Here is a 20,008-nt window from a genome sequence, read left to right on the forward strand (position 1 = left end):
TTAACACAGCATAGGCATTCCTCAATACAAATTAAAAATATTGTTTTAACACAATCAGAATCACCACAGAGAGAAGAAGATGAAAAGTTCAAAGTATTACTGCTATATTTACATACATCGTGGTGGAACTAGAGGTTTCCCACTGGTTGCACACCAACCAACTGGATGGATATCAGTTCCACAGATGTTACACCAGAAGTCAAGACTTGAATCACCTTCAAAGCCTTCATATCTTAATAAAGCATTGTAACCTGAAACAGATATTATGTTTAAGGGCTCGTTTTGGAGGAATACATCTACAATATTAATCAAGGCTATCGGCAGGTGGAGGTTCCAATTCTGAAACTGCATTAGGCCCCCAATTTCTTAAAACAATCTTAAGTATCAGTACTAAAAAGGTGAATATAAATGGTGTGCACACATACTTCAGTAACAATTTTAAGCTAACCACACACCATTCTGATAAGTTCAACAGTTGCAATTATGGTCCATCAGTCTCTGAAGAATACTAAAGATTATAATTAATGTTCTATGTACCATTCAATGTGCCACAAGCTATTCTTTACAGTTTCTATGATCAAAACTGACCGACTAGTCCTAAGTGATATGCCTCACTAAACAATGTAACAATTAACTTATTTAATGATGAGGATTTTTATTTCTGAGAAACCTTTCAAAGAAATAATTCTTCAATCATGTCTAAGCAATTATAGTTTAAAATACATGATTATAAAAATTAATAACCTGCTAATTTCAAAATCCCAGCAATCCAGAAGACTTTGGCAGGTAAGCTGCAATCTGTGTTAGGGACTTCCACACGCACACCTTCTGAGATATCACCCCAGCATGTCCCCATAGGTGCCTGCAATGTAAATCAGAAAAATAAAAGTCACATCACAGATAAACATGTGACAACACACACAATTTTGAAAACATACTAGCAGCCATATCTTAAAGCTTACCTTCTTTAAAAGACACTATAGAATCATTCCTCCCTTCCCCCATTCCTTCTGACAAAGAAAACTTACTTTTTAATATGCCTCATATTTATATACTTTAAGCATGAAGGAATATCATAATGATTATTACAAAAATAAAAAGAAATCCATTCAGCGTCAAATGCAGCAAAGAATATGGGATCAAATAGGAAATCAGCATTTTTCATAAGAGATTTAAGCAATGAGGGTCTGAAGAAATATGTAATTTTTATATGCACAAATAATATTTTTGAGTTTCCTAGCACCCCAATTATTTTAAAAAGTACATATTGGAAATATGTATGCATGTATGTATATTAGCCAAATTAAAACCTTTTCTAATTGTTTTAATTAACACATTTGAAAAGTTACAAGAAATAAAATAGTTTGTAGTTGAGATACCCTATTGCAAATTATTGCAGAGTAACTTTGTTTACAGCAAGATAAGCACTTGACATGAGAGCAATTAAAAGAATACATCTAAATTTTGGAAATAAGGAAGTATGTTTGCTCACGCACTTAGGTTTTCAGTGAACAAGGTTCATTTGTTTGGCCTATTTCTTTGCTGGTGTGGTATACTTCCTTAACTGGAAATTTGGCAATGACTCGAGAACCAAAACAATCTGAAACTACAGTGGTCATTGAACCCAGTGAGATTTACTTCTACATGAGAATTATACAGCTGTGCCAGAAAATACAGATCAAGTAAAATGTGGATAAAAATATGTTTACATAATGAATTACTGGTTTCAAAATTTTGCAGGACTTTAACATCTAACAATGGAGAGTTGGTCATGAATCCTCCAGGGGGGAAATCAAATTCAATGGATTCTTAATGGGAAAATATATGAGAGGTACTATATAAAGTTAGATCTGAAGATTGGTTTCTGAACTATCTATCCTCTGACTGCTTAAAAGTGCATTCTATTTTAGATGCTACAATTTTAGACAAGGCGACAAAAAAAATAAAATACAGAAGCTGAAATAGGAACCATTTTATGAAATTTTATTAAATATGTAAAGTATTATGGAGGTTCCCAGACAAGATACTACTAATGTTCCTGACAGTGACAATAAAAGCAGCATTCAGGTAAGTTTCAAGACAACAGCTTCAGGCAGATTGAATATTGCAAAATAATTGCCTCATAATCATACATACAGTTCTTATTTCTTAAGAAATCCTATACTAAATCCCAGCCTCTAAGAAGCACATAGAAGCATCTGTTCTTTTACAAATGATGCTTCCATACGCCTGGTTTATTGCAGTGATGTCAAATTGAGAAGGTAAACTGTTACGCAAATATCCACTCAACAGAGTTTCTGGCAGATCAATCTTCTCATTTAGTAGTCTATCTGCTTCAGGGAAAGCTCAGCAAAGACAGATTTAATACAGAAAAATAACTCAGAATTCTTACTACAATAGCATAATCTTAAACAAGCGATATGTTACAAGAAACATACATAGTTAAAATTTCCAAAATTCCAACTTTAATTTCCAATCTTATTAGTATTTTCACTAGGCCTGTTTCAATCAAGAGATCCTAGACACAAAATTAATGCTGCTCTTTCTTAAACATATAGACTAGAGCAGTCTCTCTATAGTTTATTTCTGTTCAAAAGTGATATAAAATTGAATTCATGCATATATGTGTAGTAAAGCCAGTAGAAGTAGCTATCCAATTGGCTGGGGTCTCTCATCCAATTGGTTCAGAGTCCTATAGGCATTATAATCATTTTTATTCTATGTTCAATTCATGACCAAAGTTTGAGGCACCAGATTTCAAAGATGTGGATTGGTATAGGGGTAACAGCAGAAAGTTAAACTTGTCCTTGTCTGTGTAAAAATAGTGGTTCAGCTAGTTCCTCCTACACCAATCCATATGGCTCTCAGTTCTGAAGAAGAAAGCCATAATGGGTATGGATCTCGTGGCCTTGAAATGATGGTATACAGTATATTTAGTATACTGTTTTCTCCTGAACACAACGTTTACTAGCAGAACCATAAGTGTACAGAGAAGAACAAGTTTACCTTCCAGACTCATGATGAAGACATCCGCCTCGGGCTCCTTCCCAATAAAAGGAAGGTCTGCCTGGCCACCACTTTGATCCAGCGCACACTCTGGAGGAATTATCTGTGAGGGACAGCCGCCTTCCCTGCAAGGTAAGTTGCAATCAGGAAGGTCTTGATGGATGAGGTCCAGATTCATGTAATGGGCTCCCCTATCCAAAAAAAGGCTGACCACATAGTATTGGAATAGGACAGCTAAGAATTACTGTTATCTGCTCAGCTTAGTAAAAATACCTGGTGGGCTCTGGAGGGACTAATACATCTTTGATATAAAATTTTGACTTAAAGGACCAAATGAGGTATAAGTGATATCTGTCATATTTTGCAAATACATTACCCACAACTATCACAAGGGTGGGTCAGACAACAAGACATGGACAGGAAGATTTGAGACCAGTCATTACACCTCACAAGAATGTTGTTATGGGTAACAACTGAAAAAGAATGCTATATGCTATCTTGAACTTTTGGAGGAAGGATAGAATTTAATAAATAAATAAAACTGGAGGCATGTGTACAACATGGCTTTTTTTAAAAAAAAAAATAGTACTCTCTCCTTTCTCCTCAGTAAGTGAGCAACTGATAGTTGCAAATTGGATTCAAGTAGAAAAAAGCATACATTTCTTGTACAAAAAAACCTTTGAATTTTAAAAAGGGGAAAGGTGCCAGCAAACCAATGCCATCAATAGTTAGCTACTGAAAAGGGAAGAGTTTGTTTCCTTTAACAGTAACCGAGTTGGAAGGGACCTTGGAAGGCATCTAGTCCAACACCCTGCTCACACAGGAAACCTGTATTAGGGATTCGAACCACCGAACTGCTGACCTTTTTGATCGACAAGCTCAGTGTCTTAGCTACTGAGCCACCTTTAACATTACAATTTTATTAATAACTTGAAAATGAAAGAAATTTATAATGTTTTCCAAGGCATATATATTCAGAAACAAATTTAATGAGTAACTCCCAATTTAAAAAGTAGTTCAAATAACAATAAGAGCAACTCTTGTTGTGTGCTTATTGTACCCTTATTGAGCATACTGTATATGTAAAACACACAATAAGGCCAAAGTATGAAGTAAAAGTTGGCAAAGTTTTTGCTAATAGTGTACTAAAAAGAGACTAGACTGTTTAGTCTAGACCATCTTCTAGAGTTTATTTAGAGACTAGAGTAGACCATTTAGACTTGACCATAACTGGGCTGCAGAAATATGGACAATCATTATTACACTGCTGCCATCTAGTGATGGTATTTTGCAACTCAGATACGTTAGATCTAACAATTTGATGTCTATAGTTTTTTTTCATTTGAAAATTTGAAAAAATCTTCTGCAATAAAAAAATAGTTTTTGTTCAAAATCCAATAAAAATTCCATTTAATGGACTTTTTGGAAGGAGAAATTAAATGTTAGCATTCATTAAAATCTAAGCACATAAAATTTGCATCAAACACATTTAAACAGTTTAATAAATACCCCATGATTTAAGGCATAGAGTGAAGGCCAGACAAAAAAATTGTCCATTATATCAAAAGTCCACTAAACCAAGTTCTGTTAAACTAAAGGTTTATTGCACTATTCTGCAAGAACAGAACAAGAATCAGATAGCTAAGATGGATGATTCTATTATGGTTAGTGATGAAATCTGTATTTAGTATTATGCAATAAAGTTAAGCCTGGTGAAAGCATCGAATATAAAGGAGAGTCTTGATATTTTTTTAAAACAATTGATCTATTTTCTTTCAAATTGCAGGGTTAAAGTAGCAATAAAAAGAAAAATCTGCAATCCTTTGTGGAACATCTGAAGCAGCATATTACTTATACATTATCCACATCACTGTTCAATAGCCAAAAATAAAATGATAGGCTGGAAGTGGCTGCTTCAACCTGATTCATACACAGATGGTTCTACAAACAAGACTAAAACACACTAGACATTAATGGTAAATGGTAATGTAAAAATATTCAAATAATAAGCACATAGGAAATGAAATTGCCTCAAAATGGATTATGTGCCATCAAGTCGTTTTCAACTCCTAGTGAATACATAGTCTCAAAATACTCTTTTACAAATGCTCAATTCTGGGTGCATAGATATATTGTATCTAAGCCCATTTTAAATTAGTTACTAATAAAGCTTGTCTATATTACTTATGCAAAAATCATTGGTTTTACTAGTTAAATATTCACACTCTGATAATGTTATTTATGTATCTTTCCTGTAGAAAACATTTTGAACTAAACTATTTTAAATTTAAAACATGCCATTTTTAGTATAAAATGCCACATTTAAAATATGAAACAGCTATATTAAGTGATTTGAAAATATTTTCAGTCAAAAATTGGAGTGTAAAACAATACCATCTGTTTGGTAGTGATAGACATTGAAATAAATTGCAAAATATCTAGTGAATGCATTAGTACACAGGTAGAAATAATGATATTCTCCTGATTTACAGAGAGATTATTTTGAAGTTACTCTTGCTGTTAATTTTAACTGCCAACCGTTTACTGCTGCCCAGTTTAGTGTTATTTGCTTTGCCAGTTACTTTTTAACATCAAACAAAATGACTGAAAAGTGCATGGGTTAGCACTGGTTCCTGAAATGTTTTCTGAAGTGATATCCCTTCTCCAAACATGGGTGGCAGGAATAAATTTTAGCAAAGGAATATTATGCCATGTAAAGGTCATTTTTTTAGAGTGCATTAAAGTTTGTGAGCTTTGCATCGATTTATAATGTTTTTATTTTAAAAACACAGGTAATTTATTTTGGACCTCTACTATCATTTCCACAGGTTGATGTTATGTAGAAGCCATTTGGCCCAAACTGCAAACTAGTGAAACAAACATCAATAAACCTTACCAAAAAAAAATTCAGAAGCTACATTTAAAATTATGGTAAAAATATTTTTAAAAGGAGCCCTTAATTGTTAACATTTAAAATACAAATAAAGGAGAAAATACACCCAATATAAATATCTGGTGCACCTACCCATGCCATCTGTTCTAATGGGGAAAGCACACTCCAGTTTCCTTCATTGAAATGAAGTTATCCTGGGATTCTGGAGCTATGCCTTCTGTGGTGGCCCCTGCCCTTTGGAATGATTTTCCAAGGCTGCACTTTCCTAAAAGGTGCTAAGTACAAGTTAGCTCAGCTCTGCAACTCTGATTTCTTAACACTGGACAACAAAGAGTTTGCTTCTTTAATGCTTTTGGAAGTATCTTATAGATTGTTGGCTGCTAATAACTTGTAATTTACCCTATCACATACCGGTTTATAGAAAGTTTCTGTTTTTACACAATGGCAATGTATAGTACCTGTTGGTTATGCTGCACATATGAATGAAACATATAAAAACATGGAACTATTGCTGAAACATATCCTGTACCCCAAGTACAACTGGAATATCTGTGGAGATCTAAAACTAGACTGGATAACCATTTTACTGGGATGGTATAAAGCTCCTGCCTTGAATAGGAGATTGGACTAGAACACAGGTGTCAAACTCTTGTCGCGTTACATGACGTGACATATTGCGACTTTTTTGTCTTTGCGGAGCTGGGATAGACGTGGCCTGCATGTGACACATCTGGCCCACGGGCTGCCAGTTTGACACGCCTGGAATAAAAGATCTCTGAGGTCCCTTTCAGCTCTATGATTCTATGTTCTAATGGCTCTGATCCTTGGAATGCAGCTTGCATATACTTTTCTTGTTTCCGAAAACTCTTTTTCAAGATCCTTCCATATGGCTGCTACAGAAGAAATTATAGAAAAATAAAGCTGATAGTAGGGCTATAATCAGACCCTATGCATATTTACTCTATATCCCACCCTCCTTAACAGACATTATTACTAACGAAATTCCATAGGATAATTCCATTTCAATTTTTAAATATTTGAATTATAGCTGAAAATCAAAGCTAACTAGTCAGAAAAACAGTCATCCTGTCTGTTGCAGAGGCCACACTGGTTATTTTGGTTGTATGAAATTTTCATGACACATGCATGACAAAACAAATTGACACAATATGGTGACAGGTGACATCAACTATTACAATGGCAAAACGGTCTTAATTGCCATGTTCTGATCATGTTTCCTTAATAATGAGACTGCATTAAATCATAAGTATTGTTATTTTATCTACTTTCACTTATTGTTTACATGTTAACAACTTCTCACCTAGCAGCCACAATGTACTACAAGAATTAGGTGATGAGCTGTTGGGAGGTAAAAGTATCACACACAAATATCTGTGCATGTGTGTTTTCAGGTACCATTCCATACCTTAAAATTGCCTGCATGGTTTGTTTTGTTTCTGGTCAAACTAGCCCTGTATGCTGTGCAAAGGAAACTCTGAATGCTTATATGTGTAAGCCGAAGGAATACCAATGCTGAATATGCTTCTCATTAATTGAAAAGTCATTTTGATTCAGCAGAGGCAACTATCTTTAATACCCTCCTTCCCTACTGTTCTAGCCATATATCCATGGAGTCCTTCAAAGACACTTCATAGGATATTTTCAAAACCAATAATTTCTCTACTGCTGACAGGAGGAACTCTAAATCCAACTATTACATTTTTAAAGGGACCACTTAGGTTAACTCCAAAAGCAACTTTACTGGATGGATAAACCAAGTATCTACTAAAACAAGTTTATTCTTAATCCCCATTAATGGAAAATAACTACTTTAGAATTATGCAGTATAAACACGCCTTACTAATGAGAGAGTAACTTACTGTAACTTGTTCCTTCTTGCAAAATCAACCTGAAAAACATGCTTGTTCTGAACTCCACCTGCTTCTGAGGAAAAATGTAAAGCTCTGTTTTGTACATAAGGGGACTACAAAAAATTTACCGAAGGGAACTTGGCATCAAAGCTACCTAGGATCAAGTACACAGGATTTTAAGCACCATCTCTAAAATGTCTTCAAAAAATTGTCACTGAAATTATGATAGCCACTACATAAACTGAACAGCAGAGCACTTATTTGGATTTGCAGATTGCAATTTAAATGATAAGGAAGTTTGGATTCCAGTTTAATTTAGACTAACAACTTCAGTTAGGAGAAAGTCCACATTTCCTGTATAATTAATATTATGAACTTTAATTCTGTACATATTTAAGACACAGATTAAAAGAAATGCTTGAACAATGTGTTGTTATTTTTTTCATTATTCCTTAATGAAAATAATGTTAAATTAAAAACAATATACTTACATGTTTAAAACAATTCACAGGAGCTGCTGTGAAACTATTGCTATTGATATAGTTGCCCCAATTGAAACCTTCCACTGGAACAGAAGCTAGAATGAGAATTACTGCATTTAGCAACAATAAGAAGCAAGGTACAAAATGTATTACATGAAAGGAGCACAGAAGCATTGGTCTTTATTGTTTTCCCTATATATAAGTAATATATATTTATTTTCAATCCGTTAGAAAAATTTCAGAACGGCAGCATTGGGGAAAATTCTTCAAAATTTGTCTGAAAAGTCATGGTGTGCTGAGGAATATGGTGGGTTACATAAGAGATTCTCCATCAAAGTAACTTATCTGATCAAAGAAATATAGTCATCTGATATAGACCAGATGCACAATAATGACTGACACAAATGCAGGCATATTGCCAAGATATATAGGATAGATATTAGATCAGGACAGATACACTTCTATAAGTTCTTCTCCCAATCTATTTGGTGAAAATGTTTTTCCAACCCTTGACATAGCTAAAAGGCCAATAATAATGCCTAATAACTCAATTATCTTGGATATTTTCTGCTGGATATAGAAGAGAAGAGAAGATAATTTTTTATTGACCAAGTGTGATTGGACACACAAGGAATTTGTCTTGGTGCATATGCTCTCAGTGTACATAAAAGAAAAGATACCTTCATCAAGAATCATAAGGTACAACATTTAATGATAATCATAGGGTACAGGAAACAATCACTATCAATATAACCCGTACTTTAGCAAAGGCTCAGATAAGGAATTTTAGCATGCTTCCTTCAATTTCCTGGAATATACTGTATATTTTTAATCTAAACAATCTTTAGGTTATTCCCTCCATTATAAAATTGGGGAAATTTTACTCATAATTATTACTTGATGATGGTTAATAACAATGTTACCTGTTTTAGTTTTTGACTGGTTCTGTACCGTTGCTTGGTATTGAGCATATGCAGCTAATTTAGCAACTAAAGGTTGTTTTTGTAACACTTTAGCCTTCTTAGTCGGAGGTTTTCCCTGAAACAACAAGAGCTAAATAAGGTTCTTTTCAAAAAAGCAACACAAACTTTTGAAGCAGTGATTCTACTGAATAAAGCAAACACTTTTGTTTTCCAGTTTTATTTGTTATCAATTTATAGCAATGAAAATTTATGACAAAAATTTGAGAGAAAAACATTTACATTCAGAGATAAATTACTTAAACAGAATCCCATATTTTCAGGATGATTCAATTTGCCTTTCCAAACCATCTGCAGTCTAACAACTGCTATTTTAATATTAATTTAGACTTTTTAAAAAATGTAAGAAATAACAGTTCTGCCATGCCAAAAATGGGAATATTATCTGGAGAAAGTACAGGAGATTTTTCACATGCTACAAGACTGATCAATGCAATATTGGGTAAATAAATGCCACTTTGCTTCTTGAAGATAATGTACTAATTATTCCTGCAATTTCAGTCAGTGGTGCTATTTTCCTGTACCAGTTGTCTTGTCCTGGGTGCAACAAACCCAGTGAGAAGGGGGAGAATCAAGCGATGCTATCAACAAACTTATGGGATGGATGAGATCAGGTCATTAGTGTTAAGAGCTGTGGGATGGTTGACTGACATTCTTTTCCCACATTAAAAAGTCTTCAACTGTCATGTTGATTCTCCTTCTCATCTAGCTGCATGATTAATTAATATTAGTTCCATCCAGAATAAAGATTCAGATGAGAACAAAAATGAACTTTCCTGATCTTTCAAACCTAACAATTATAGTTGAAAATACATTGGAATTCTCTGTACTAGAATATTTAATGTAGTAAGTGCAATAGGCCTATGTCTTATGACAATCAAAATCATTTTCACATTCTTCTTCCTAGAGTACTATACTAAACATGCTGTTAAAATTAGTTATACTGTTTAGAGATAATCTCAACATAGACATTCCCATTACTTTTTATTGAAATCGATAAAAGATATTTGGATAACTGAACAGTAAAGCAATTTTCTCATTCACTTATTGAATGAGACATTGAACTAGCAATTAGACTCCTCCAAGTTGAGTTACCCATACACTGAATGAACACACTGATATATATATCACATTTATTGCAATCATTGTAATACAAATGCAATATTTGTCAGAAGGGGATATTTAAGAAACCTTGCAGAAATTAATCACACTAGTTTGCTGCTAAATAGTAAAATGAAAATGCACATCTAGGAGTAGGTCTAATTGAATTTATTGGGACTTATTTGTATAAGCATGCAGATAGGCAAACAGAACATATTTGTTCTCTTTGGTATAACTAAATTTATATGTTCTCTACATTTAGATTCATTGTTTATGCAAAACCATGACATACATTTGGATGCAACATTGAAACTCTGCCACAATGGGCTAAATAAATTCCTGTATGGCATTGGATAAATGAGGAAGTTAAATCCAAACTAGCTACATTTATTCAGGACATAATTTGAAGGTAAGTAACTAAATTAAAATACTAAGAGTTTTATTTTAACACAATGCTTTGGAGGATCAGAAATAACTTTTATGTGCATATTCTTATTCCAGTTCAGCAAGATTACAAAAACCTAAGTCCTGTCATGGCAAATGTTGACTTTGGAATTCAGGCATTACATGCAATTAGGCATTACATGCAAGGAGACTAAGAAATGCAGAGACATTCTTTACTCTAAATCAGAGTTTGAAAGCTTAGAGAAAATCACTTTTAAATATGTCAATACTGAAAAATAAATAATTCCACTGATAACATTTTTAGAAAACAGACTGAAAACCTGAAATATTTTTTAAAAATCAGTAGTGTAGTGATGTTATGTAGTTACATAGTACAGGTATAGAGTGCTTGCATATTTATGTAGCGGTACAATGTAACATTGCCCATGGAGCTAGAATACTGTAAAAAGGATATCAGATTCCTAGATAGGGAGGCACTTTAGATATCACCCTGATCCCATCAAAAGAGGCTCCTATTGAAGCCCCCCTGGAAGCTTCAACTAGTCCTGATGGGCATGTCTCTGAAAGCCCAGGTAATACCTTTGCTTTGCAAGCTATGTTGGTTACTAGTTTGCTTCCAGGCACCAGATCAATTACTTATAAAACCATTACCTATAAAACCCTAATTAGCCCAGGCCTGGTTACTTGAGAGACTGGCTGTCTCCCTTAGTATCTGCTCAGCCAATTTAATGTAGTAGAGTTTGCACACTACATTAGTTCCTTTGATTAAACAATGCTGTATATCAGGGGTGTCAATCTTGCATCATCATGGCAGCATTACTTGACTTATCGGGACTTTTTTCCCCTTTGCTAAACCGGGTGGGGGCATGGCCAGTGTGTGACCCATTCGGCCCTCAGGCCGTGAGTTTGACAGCCCTGCTCTATATTGTGACCCTAGAAACAAAAGCTGTTTTCTAGAATGAGGCTCCTCCATGGATGGGTTTTATCCTGTTGTTTTGAAAGGCCTTGAAGACCTGGCTCTATATTCAGGCCATTAGCATTTTTTTTTGGATTGCATAGGCTGATTTCTTTTTCATTCCTGTATTTTTTGTTATTTTTGCCATCTTTCGTTCTTGGTTTTGTTTGTTTTTACTTGTACACTCCCCAGAGTAATCAAGAGGTATATAATTATTATAAATCACCCAAACTGTTTAAAAAGGAAAATGTTGATATAAAATTATCAGAAGATGAAATGTTCATATAATATGAAGAAGAAAATCTATTGTGATGTCAGAGGACAATTAATAGTTGCTGATCAGGGAGATGGGTGGCATAGAAATTTAATAATACATAAATTACTAGAATGCTTACAGATACTTACAAATCGTATTCTATAAATTCATCCTGAGCTGGGCTGCTGAGGGTCCCCTACTCTCCACAAGGCAAAAGAAGCAGTGACCAGAAGGCAGAAGGCTTCTCCTGGGCAGCCCTCTTACTATGAAATAACTTGTCTCATTAAGTACAAGGAGATATCCTTTTTTGCCTTTCAAAAGGCAATTAAAACCATGCTTTTGCTAATGGGCATTGGACTCGCTATTATGTATATATTTAAATTCTGTACTAATTTTTTTTAGGAAGCTCTATTATAAACCCTACTGAGAGTTATGTAAACTTTACAAACAACTAGACCTTATGGTATGTTTTTGACAGGATGCAAAGATTGTGCGTTATAAAGAAGGATTCAGCAATCCCGGCAAGAATCTGTCTCTCTGCAGCTATCTTAAAATGCTCAGAATCACTGTGTACAATTGAATTCAGTTCTTAGGAATGAAGTAAGAAAGTTCACGTGTTTGTACTTCCATATGATTTTTACAGGAGGTCTTTTGATGGCTACAGCGGCAAACCATGCTTGATTCAGTCCTTTGGACTAATCTTTTAATTTTTAATTTTTTAATATTTTTGTTACAATGAAAATCCACAATGTTGTTATATATTAATCTGAACCATAATATATCTTATAGCACTTTATATAGTAAAGGTAATAAAATTTGTGACGGTACCGTTACCTGAAGTCTGGCCAGAATGCTGGCCTTCTTAGAGTTCGATGAGTAGCTTCTTGAGCAGGAAACACTGCAGAAACGCTTGGTCTTGGAGTAAAAGGCATCTCTGACACCAACCATCCCGCACATTTCACAGGTAGCTAATGAGAAAAAAGATACAGTGTGTTAAATATAGGTTCACTCTGCAGATCACATAGATGGTCGTACTAAATCATAAACATACCCTTTCCTTCAAGAATTGTATTAAGCATTAATTTGTGTATTATTAATCCCTCAGGTGCCAGTTTAATCGTTCTTGACTTTTACTACTTTCCTTGTACAGTTTAAACTCAGATAGTTATATTTTCGCTTGATACTAGATAATTATTTAAAAACAAACATTTTCAAACATTCTGATATTTTTGAATTTTTCAGATGTTATTTCTTGCTATGTAAGCAGTTTTGTAATTTGCCTGTCGTGCTTACAGTGTTGTTATAGTGTTTTCCTGAATTTATTGCAAAAACTAGTTTAAGTAGTGAAACAACATATGGCACTGATTAAACAACTACTGTACTATTTATTCAGTTTGTGTGGTTGTCCATCTCATCTAAACAACAGCGTACAAAGTGCATTTTGTAAACATCTATCAGTCACTGTCTCATTTATGGCATTTATGTCCTGCTTATTAAAGCAGCTAAATACACAATTTTTAAACAGCTTTCTATGGGAAGTAAGCTATAATGTTAAAAATTAAATCTGGTAGGCATTATGTAGTACTTTATCTCATAAAGCCAGAAGTAATATTTAGTTAGGACACTTGAAGATAAAATAATAAAACCGTTTACTCTGCCATGAAATTATGCCTTGTACAAAAGGTTGGTCACCCCATCCCACATATTTTAATAATGTCTTTCCATTTTTTCAAAATATAGATGAAAGCCAGCCAATCTCCCCATCAGGCTTAGTATATTTGTATATATTCATTCACAAAGGAAAATAAAATCTGGACCGAGCTTGGTAAAAATAAAAAAAAACCATTTAAAAATTTTAAAAAAACAATTCTTCCTAAAGACTACTATGGCTTCTGTTAACATTTTCAACTTGAATTCATCTTCCCATGTCCAGATAAAACAATAATATATCAGAATTATCCTAATAGCACACAAAGCCTAAATGTTGTATAAAAATAAATCTGTGTACATTTAGTAGTGCATATGTATAATATTACAAATATTTTGATAGTAATTTAATGCTAACAAGGAACATTCCAGCATTAACAAATTTATCCTTTTTTTGTAAGACATAAACAAAACCCACAATCTTTGGTTTCTTATTCAAATAAGAAGACTGAACCTAAAGGCAGTGCTGTTAATAATCTGCTTGACTGAACACTATATTGAAAAATCTACTGTATTTGCACTCACCCATGCCAGATTTGCCATCTGGATAAGTGTAAACCTGCCCATTGTTCTTGATTATTGGGAGATTGGAAGGTAAGGGAGGAACCTCCTCTTCACTTTCATCAGAACTGGAGCTACTACTTGTATCCTCACTGCAGCTATCATAGCCATCGAACATCCCGAATGAATCACGTCTCTTCCTTTCTGACCTTGAAGGATGTTCAGTCTAAAATAAAAAAAGCAGAAACTATTGAGGTAACTGAATAAAAAGGTGTGGACAAAATACTGCAACAATTTAGCAAGCTAATATTAAACACATATGCAACTTCCTCTTTTAAATGGCACGGTATATATATATATATACACACACACACACACACACAATTTCAATCGTTGAAGCAAGTCATTATGTAGACTGTAGAAACTTGTGACACTGCAAATGTTGTTCAGCTATAGTTTCCATCCTTCATCCTTTGGGCTTAATAGATTTGGAATTACAATTTAGGAATAAGAATTACATTTTAGCAATACTAGAGAGCTACACATTCACCTCACCAAGCGTTAGAAAAACAAGTAAAATGTTGCAAAAGTTATATTGAGGAAAAGAATCCACAATGTGGTTAAAACAAATTTTGTGTATGGACTTTAACCCAATGAAATTATTCTGGACATGAAAAATTACTATTTTATTATTGATATCCTTTCTTCTACTGCAGCTCTCAAAAGAAAGTAACAAAAGGGCTTTGTTATAAATAAAAGTATATAAAATACTGCATCAATTTAATATACTATATGGAAAGCCAACTTTCCTGGTCCTAGCTCCATATTATAGCTTCTCCAGTCACCTCTTCTCCAAAATATAATAGAGAGGTTAATGAATCAAATTAGGTAAACTTTATAATGTGGCTGGGGGAGAAAATAAGTTCTTGAAAATTGGAAGAGTGATAATTTTTTTTTCCTGATATTCATGGATTTCTTTTCATTTAACTCCCAATACAAAACCAATGCCATTCAAGGGTTTCTGATCCTTTGTTGTTACATATTTAGAAGGCTGAAAAGGCTTCTTGAGGGAGGAGGGCTACTTGTGCTAGTCATTCTGCCTCTTACTTTAAAATACTTCAATTAATTCCTTTCCTCCAGGTCAGAAAATCAATCACACTTGAAGTAATATGACAAAACTCCAAAGCTAAAATCTCACTAACACTGTGCCTAAAGCCTTCTTTTCCACCATTTTCAACAAAATTCTCTATTTCCACTAGAAATCGAGAAAAACCAACTCCCAAAAAGTTATCATTTATATTCTTCACAATCTCTAGGGTTCTGATTCTGCTAATCACTAAATCACCAGCTTCTGAAATGTTTCTCTTTCAGAGAGTTTAAACTACTCTCATAAAGTTGACAATTTGCCATAGAAACATCGCCATGGCAACTGACAGAATGAAACATGCAAGTATCATAAAACTTAAAAACCTGCATGAATGTGGTTTCTATGCATCACTAGAATTATTCAGAAATACTTTTTTAGGAAAATTCATTCCAGATATTTCATATTATCAAAACAGTGCAAAATAATTTCTTAGGTATAGAAATAAAAGGATATTTAGAGTTGCATCCAGTAGTATCCACCGCTGAAGGAATGGTATCCACACATAAAATGAAATTGCTTTTGTACTTCTCCATATCATATTCACATTTGATCTAATTAGATGGGAACTTTGAAAGATTAACAGAGGCATAGTGAAAATAATAGCTAGCAAATTCCATTAGTGAAGTACTGAATGAAACTGTTTTACAGATAAGAAAACTGGACCAGGAAGACCAGTTTTTCACAAAACTAGGAACATTTCTTTTCCACACCTCTGTTTAAATTCAGTTTGAATAAACTAACCCTTTTGGAGCCCAAAATTATAAAAGCTTTGATGAGTTACATTTTGCTCCTGAAACAGCTGCAGTAGAAATAGAACAGCTGCAACAGAAATCCTTCATGCAAATATTGATTACACTATAAAATACACTCTACATAATCACTCCAATTGTTACATGTAAATAAATATTGAACAGCTTTGCGACATGCTAGGTTCTTGCAATATTCCATACATCTGCTCCCCCTGCAGTCATTCAGTGGTACCTTTTGAAAGTGACCATTTGATAAGAATCTCTACTATACAGTATAAAATTGGGGGGAAAACTATTGCAAACGGGAAGCATAGTACAATTTCATGTTCCCTCTTGCCTTATCTTGAATAACGCTCTTTCAGATAACTTGAACATTTATAAATATGAGAAAATTGGGTAGATTGTTCTATTTTTAAATAGTCATAAATGGAATGCATTTGGGGGGAGGGCACCTAAAACAAGTAAATAATTCCTAATATTGTTCAAACGTCTTGAACTAAACAGTTGATCACTTAACATGAATGGCAACATCAACAAGGCATTATTTGAACACTGATAAAATAATCTGTTACTATGAAGAGACTCACTTTATAACTATTATGTGTTTATTACTGATTTTAAAGATCCTAATACTGGAATTACTGAGACTTTATTTTATGATAGACATTTGCAGAATTGTATCTTATAAATCTTCTGAATAAAAGATAAAAATCAGCTTTACAGATAATACTATCCTAATTTCAATAAAATAAAATTTAATAAATATTTTTAATAAGCATATATACATTATTCTATTTTCTCCAAAGTAATAAAGCAGAAAAATCTTAAACTGAGTTATGGGGCAGGAGATGAAATAACAGATTTGCTATTTCATTCATAGCGTTATCAACTTTGAAAAGATAGGGGACAGAATTTATTTTATATTGCAGGACTAGTTTCTGCGCTGTTTTTAAATTTCCTTTTGGTGGTATAAAGAAATTTTCCATGGCCAACCCTAGGCTAAGTCTATATTTGGCTGTTTTAAGTAGAAAGTGAGTAGGATTTTCCATCCTACAGGTGCAAGATCTGTCCCTACCAAAATATGGAATATGTCATTCACCACATAATGCCCATTTCTTAAATAGAAAAATAATCATAAATTGTCCTTTATCATAACTAATCTTTATTATAACAATGCATTAGTTTAATTCTCACTGTTCCTCATTTGCATCTTTTTGATTAGTGTAACAGATTGTTTGAACTATGTTCTTTTACAGACTTACAACTTTATTTATCATCAAATATAAGCTATGCTTTAGATCAGAATAAAGACACATCCTAATTGGTATGCAGCACATTCTAACTAAATTCACCCTCTAAAATAAGAAAGGTACTTTGTTTTGGCTTAAAATGACCTTGATAAACAAGCTATGGCAAAAGACCTTGACTTAGCACTGTATTTAGATAACCGCTATCAAAGACTTTCACTATGTCCTATAATCAATGAAACTTTTTTACAACTCCATCTTCTGAAAAATCTAAATCCATTATAAACATCTATGGAGTTAACTGTAAATGTATATTTGGTTCATAACAATTTATATTAATCATTTATTTATTATTTATTTATTTATTTAATCATATTTTTATACCGCCCTATCTCCCAGGGGACTCAGGGCGGTTTACAGCCAAGTAAAACATACAAGTTAAAACCCCAATTTAAAAAACTTATTAAATACGGCCGAATATTAAAACCACAATAAAATAATAAAACCCCATTAAAACCAAATTTAAAATTTAAAATTCTAGTCCAGTCCTGCGCAGATAAATAGATGTGTCTTAAGCTCGCGGCGAAAGGTTCGAAGGTCAGGAAGTTGGCGAAGTCCTGGGGGAAGTTCCTTCCAGAGGGTGGGAGCCACCACAGAAAAGGCCCTTCCCCTATATATATATTCCCAATCATATATATGTATGTATGTATGTGCGTGTGTGTGCGTGTGTGTTATATTAATCAAGTATCCTTGGATATTTATAATTGGAAAATGTTGATAAATCGTTTCAGAAAAGTTAACTTCCCATTAATTTCTTATTGAGGAAGACAATTTCCAAGATAAAATTCCTCCTTCTAAAATATTTTGAAATACTGTGACAACAACCAGAAGGGGACCATGCTAGTAATCTGTGTTGAGTCTTTGAAAGAGAAATGGATATGCTTATAAATTCTTAGACTATTTTAGATAAGAAAAGGCAACAGTTTACACATTCAGGTAGTAAACAAGCTTATACTGAGCACTTAATGAAAAAGCAAACTGGCTGAAGAAAGTGAGAAACAAATGTAATTTAATGTCAACAAAACCAAGGCTACATTGATCCAGGTAAAAGAAATTATACTATTATGGAGCTGCCCTTTTCTACATATTAGAGAAATCTGTTATGTCTAATGAATATGTCAAAGTACTTTATATACAGCCATACACTAAATTCAGCATTGAGTTGAAACAAGCAAATAAAATTCAGGAAAAACCATTTTGCTCTCAAAAAGCTCCAAATTTAACACATAATGAAAGTAGCATATGGCCAACATAAAACGTATGTTTATTTGACCATTTCCCTCTAATGTCCCATATTTATATTTAAAAAGCGATGTATTGTAGGTTGGGTCATTTTAATCTAGTTGTAGATGAACCTAGGCCTTCCTCATTCATTTAGTTTAAAAGTTTTTAAAAAACCAGAATTCGTCCTCCTAAATTATTAGGTTTCTCTTTTCCCTAAGAGCCATATTATGGAGAGTATTACTACCGACAAATTGTGACATTCAAATTAACTTACAACCCCACAGCCCATTTTTATTTTATTTATTTATTGCATTCTTCTGGGTATCAGTTTCGGTTTTCCCAACCCACAGTTAAGCCCAAAAAAGCACAGGAAAAAAATACAACCGGCTGTTATTTGTCTAGCACTGTGTACATTTCCCTCCAAAGCCTGTTTGCTTGCAAATGTTACACATGGCCATCGGCCACCAAACAGCCTTTATATGCTTCCTTAGGACCGCCTCCTCCACCCACTTCCTCCTCTCTCGGACCACTTTTTCTGACCATAAAATTGCTGCTCCTATGCAGCTATATCCCCCCCCCCAAAAAAAGAAAGGAACTGCTCCGTTCAAGCACACGGGAGGGGGGGGAACACACCCTCCCAGTGATCAGCCTCCTGGCGGAATTGTACACGGCGTAAACAACTTCACCACAGGGCTGGTTTTTGTTTTTCGTCCCTGCCTTCGGAGAGGGAGAGGGAGAGGTCACCTGGCCCTCCCAAGGCAGCTTTCTCCGGGCGGGACAACGTTGTGCAAACCCGGAAAACAGGCTCGCAAAGGCTGCACCGCCGCAAGGCTTAGCAGCCGAAGCGCGCGTGAGAAGGCAGGCAAAGGGAAGCCAAGAGAGGAACCCTGGCAGGGCTGAAAGACCTTCTTTCCTCGAAGGCTTTGCACAGGCTGGGGGCCCGACTTCCCCACTCTTGAGTTCGGGGCGGGGGGTTGTTCGGTGGAAAGAGCCGCTGCCCTGTCAGTCTGGGGCCCGGGACGGGGTAAGCGCCCGAAGCTCCCGGCGGCTCGCCCTCTCCTGCCAACGGCCGGACCTCCGCCGCGCTGCCCCCATCGGCCGGGGTTTGCGAGAAGCTCGCTTACCAGATCCTTTGTGTTTTCCATCAGGCCCTCATGGGCAGGGGATGCCTCCGACCGTCCCGCTTCTCCACCCCCGCCCGCCCCCTCGGCTCAGCCCCCTCCCCTTTCCCAGGGGCAGGGCCAGGGTGGAGGAAGGAGCCCGCTCAGCCTTCCCACTTCTGCGAGGGGAAACCCGGGCAGCGAGAGAAAAGACAGTCCGCTCGGAAGCTCCAGAATATCAACAACATTAGCATAAACCAGGGCTGCGCGCCTGCGCAGAACGGCCCCCCTCCACGGCGCGCCCTCATTGGCTGCCCCGCTTGT

The 20,008-nt window shown here is 35.0% G+C and overlaps 1 protein-coding gene across 2 annotated transcripts in view; it reads right to left on the reverse strand.

Moving 5' to 3' along the window:
* MBTD1 (mbt domain containing 1) overlaps positions 1 to 19,995 on the reverse strand; it is a 48,201-nt gene extending 28,206 nt beyond the window's left edge. Inside the window, exons 1-7 of one of the 2 annotated variants that reach the window (XM_058174070.1) lie at positions 19,709 to 19,995; positions 14,182 to 14,383; positions 12,778 to 12,917; positions 9,176 to 9,290; positions 8,262 to 8,347; positions 745 to 862; positions 117 to 251 (exon numbers count right to left, since the gene is read on the reverse strand). In XM_058174070.1, the coding sequence (XP_058030053.1) occupies positions 117 to 251; positions 745 to 862; positions 8,262 to 8,347; positions 9,176 to 9,290; positions 12,778 to 12,917; positions 14,182 to 14,383; positions 19,709 to 19,729 (817 nt within the window). In that variant the 5' untranslated portion in view covers positions 19,730 to 19,995. The remainder of the gene's footprint in view (positions 1 to 116; positions 252 to 744; positions 863 to 8,261; positions 8,348 to 9,175; positions 9,291 to 12,777; positions 12,918 to 14,181; positions 14,384 to 19,708) is intronic. The other variant, XM_058174071.1, reaches the window with a different exon arrangement.
* Between the last annotated feature and the right edge of the window lie 13 nt (positions 19,996 to 20,008).

The sequence above is a fragment of the Ahaetulla prasina genome, chromosome 2, assembly GCF_028640845.1.
Source record: "Ahaetulla prasina isolate Xishuangbanna chromosome 2, ASM2864084v1, whole genome shotgun sequence".
NCBI classification, from domain to species: domain Eukaryota; kingdom Metazoa; phylum Chordata; class Lepidosauria; order Squamata; family Colubridae; genus Ahaetulla; species Ahaetulla prasina.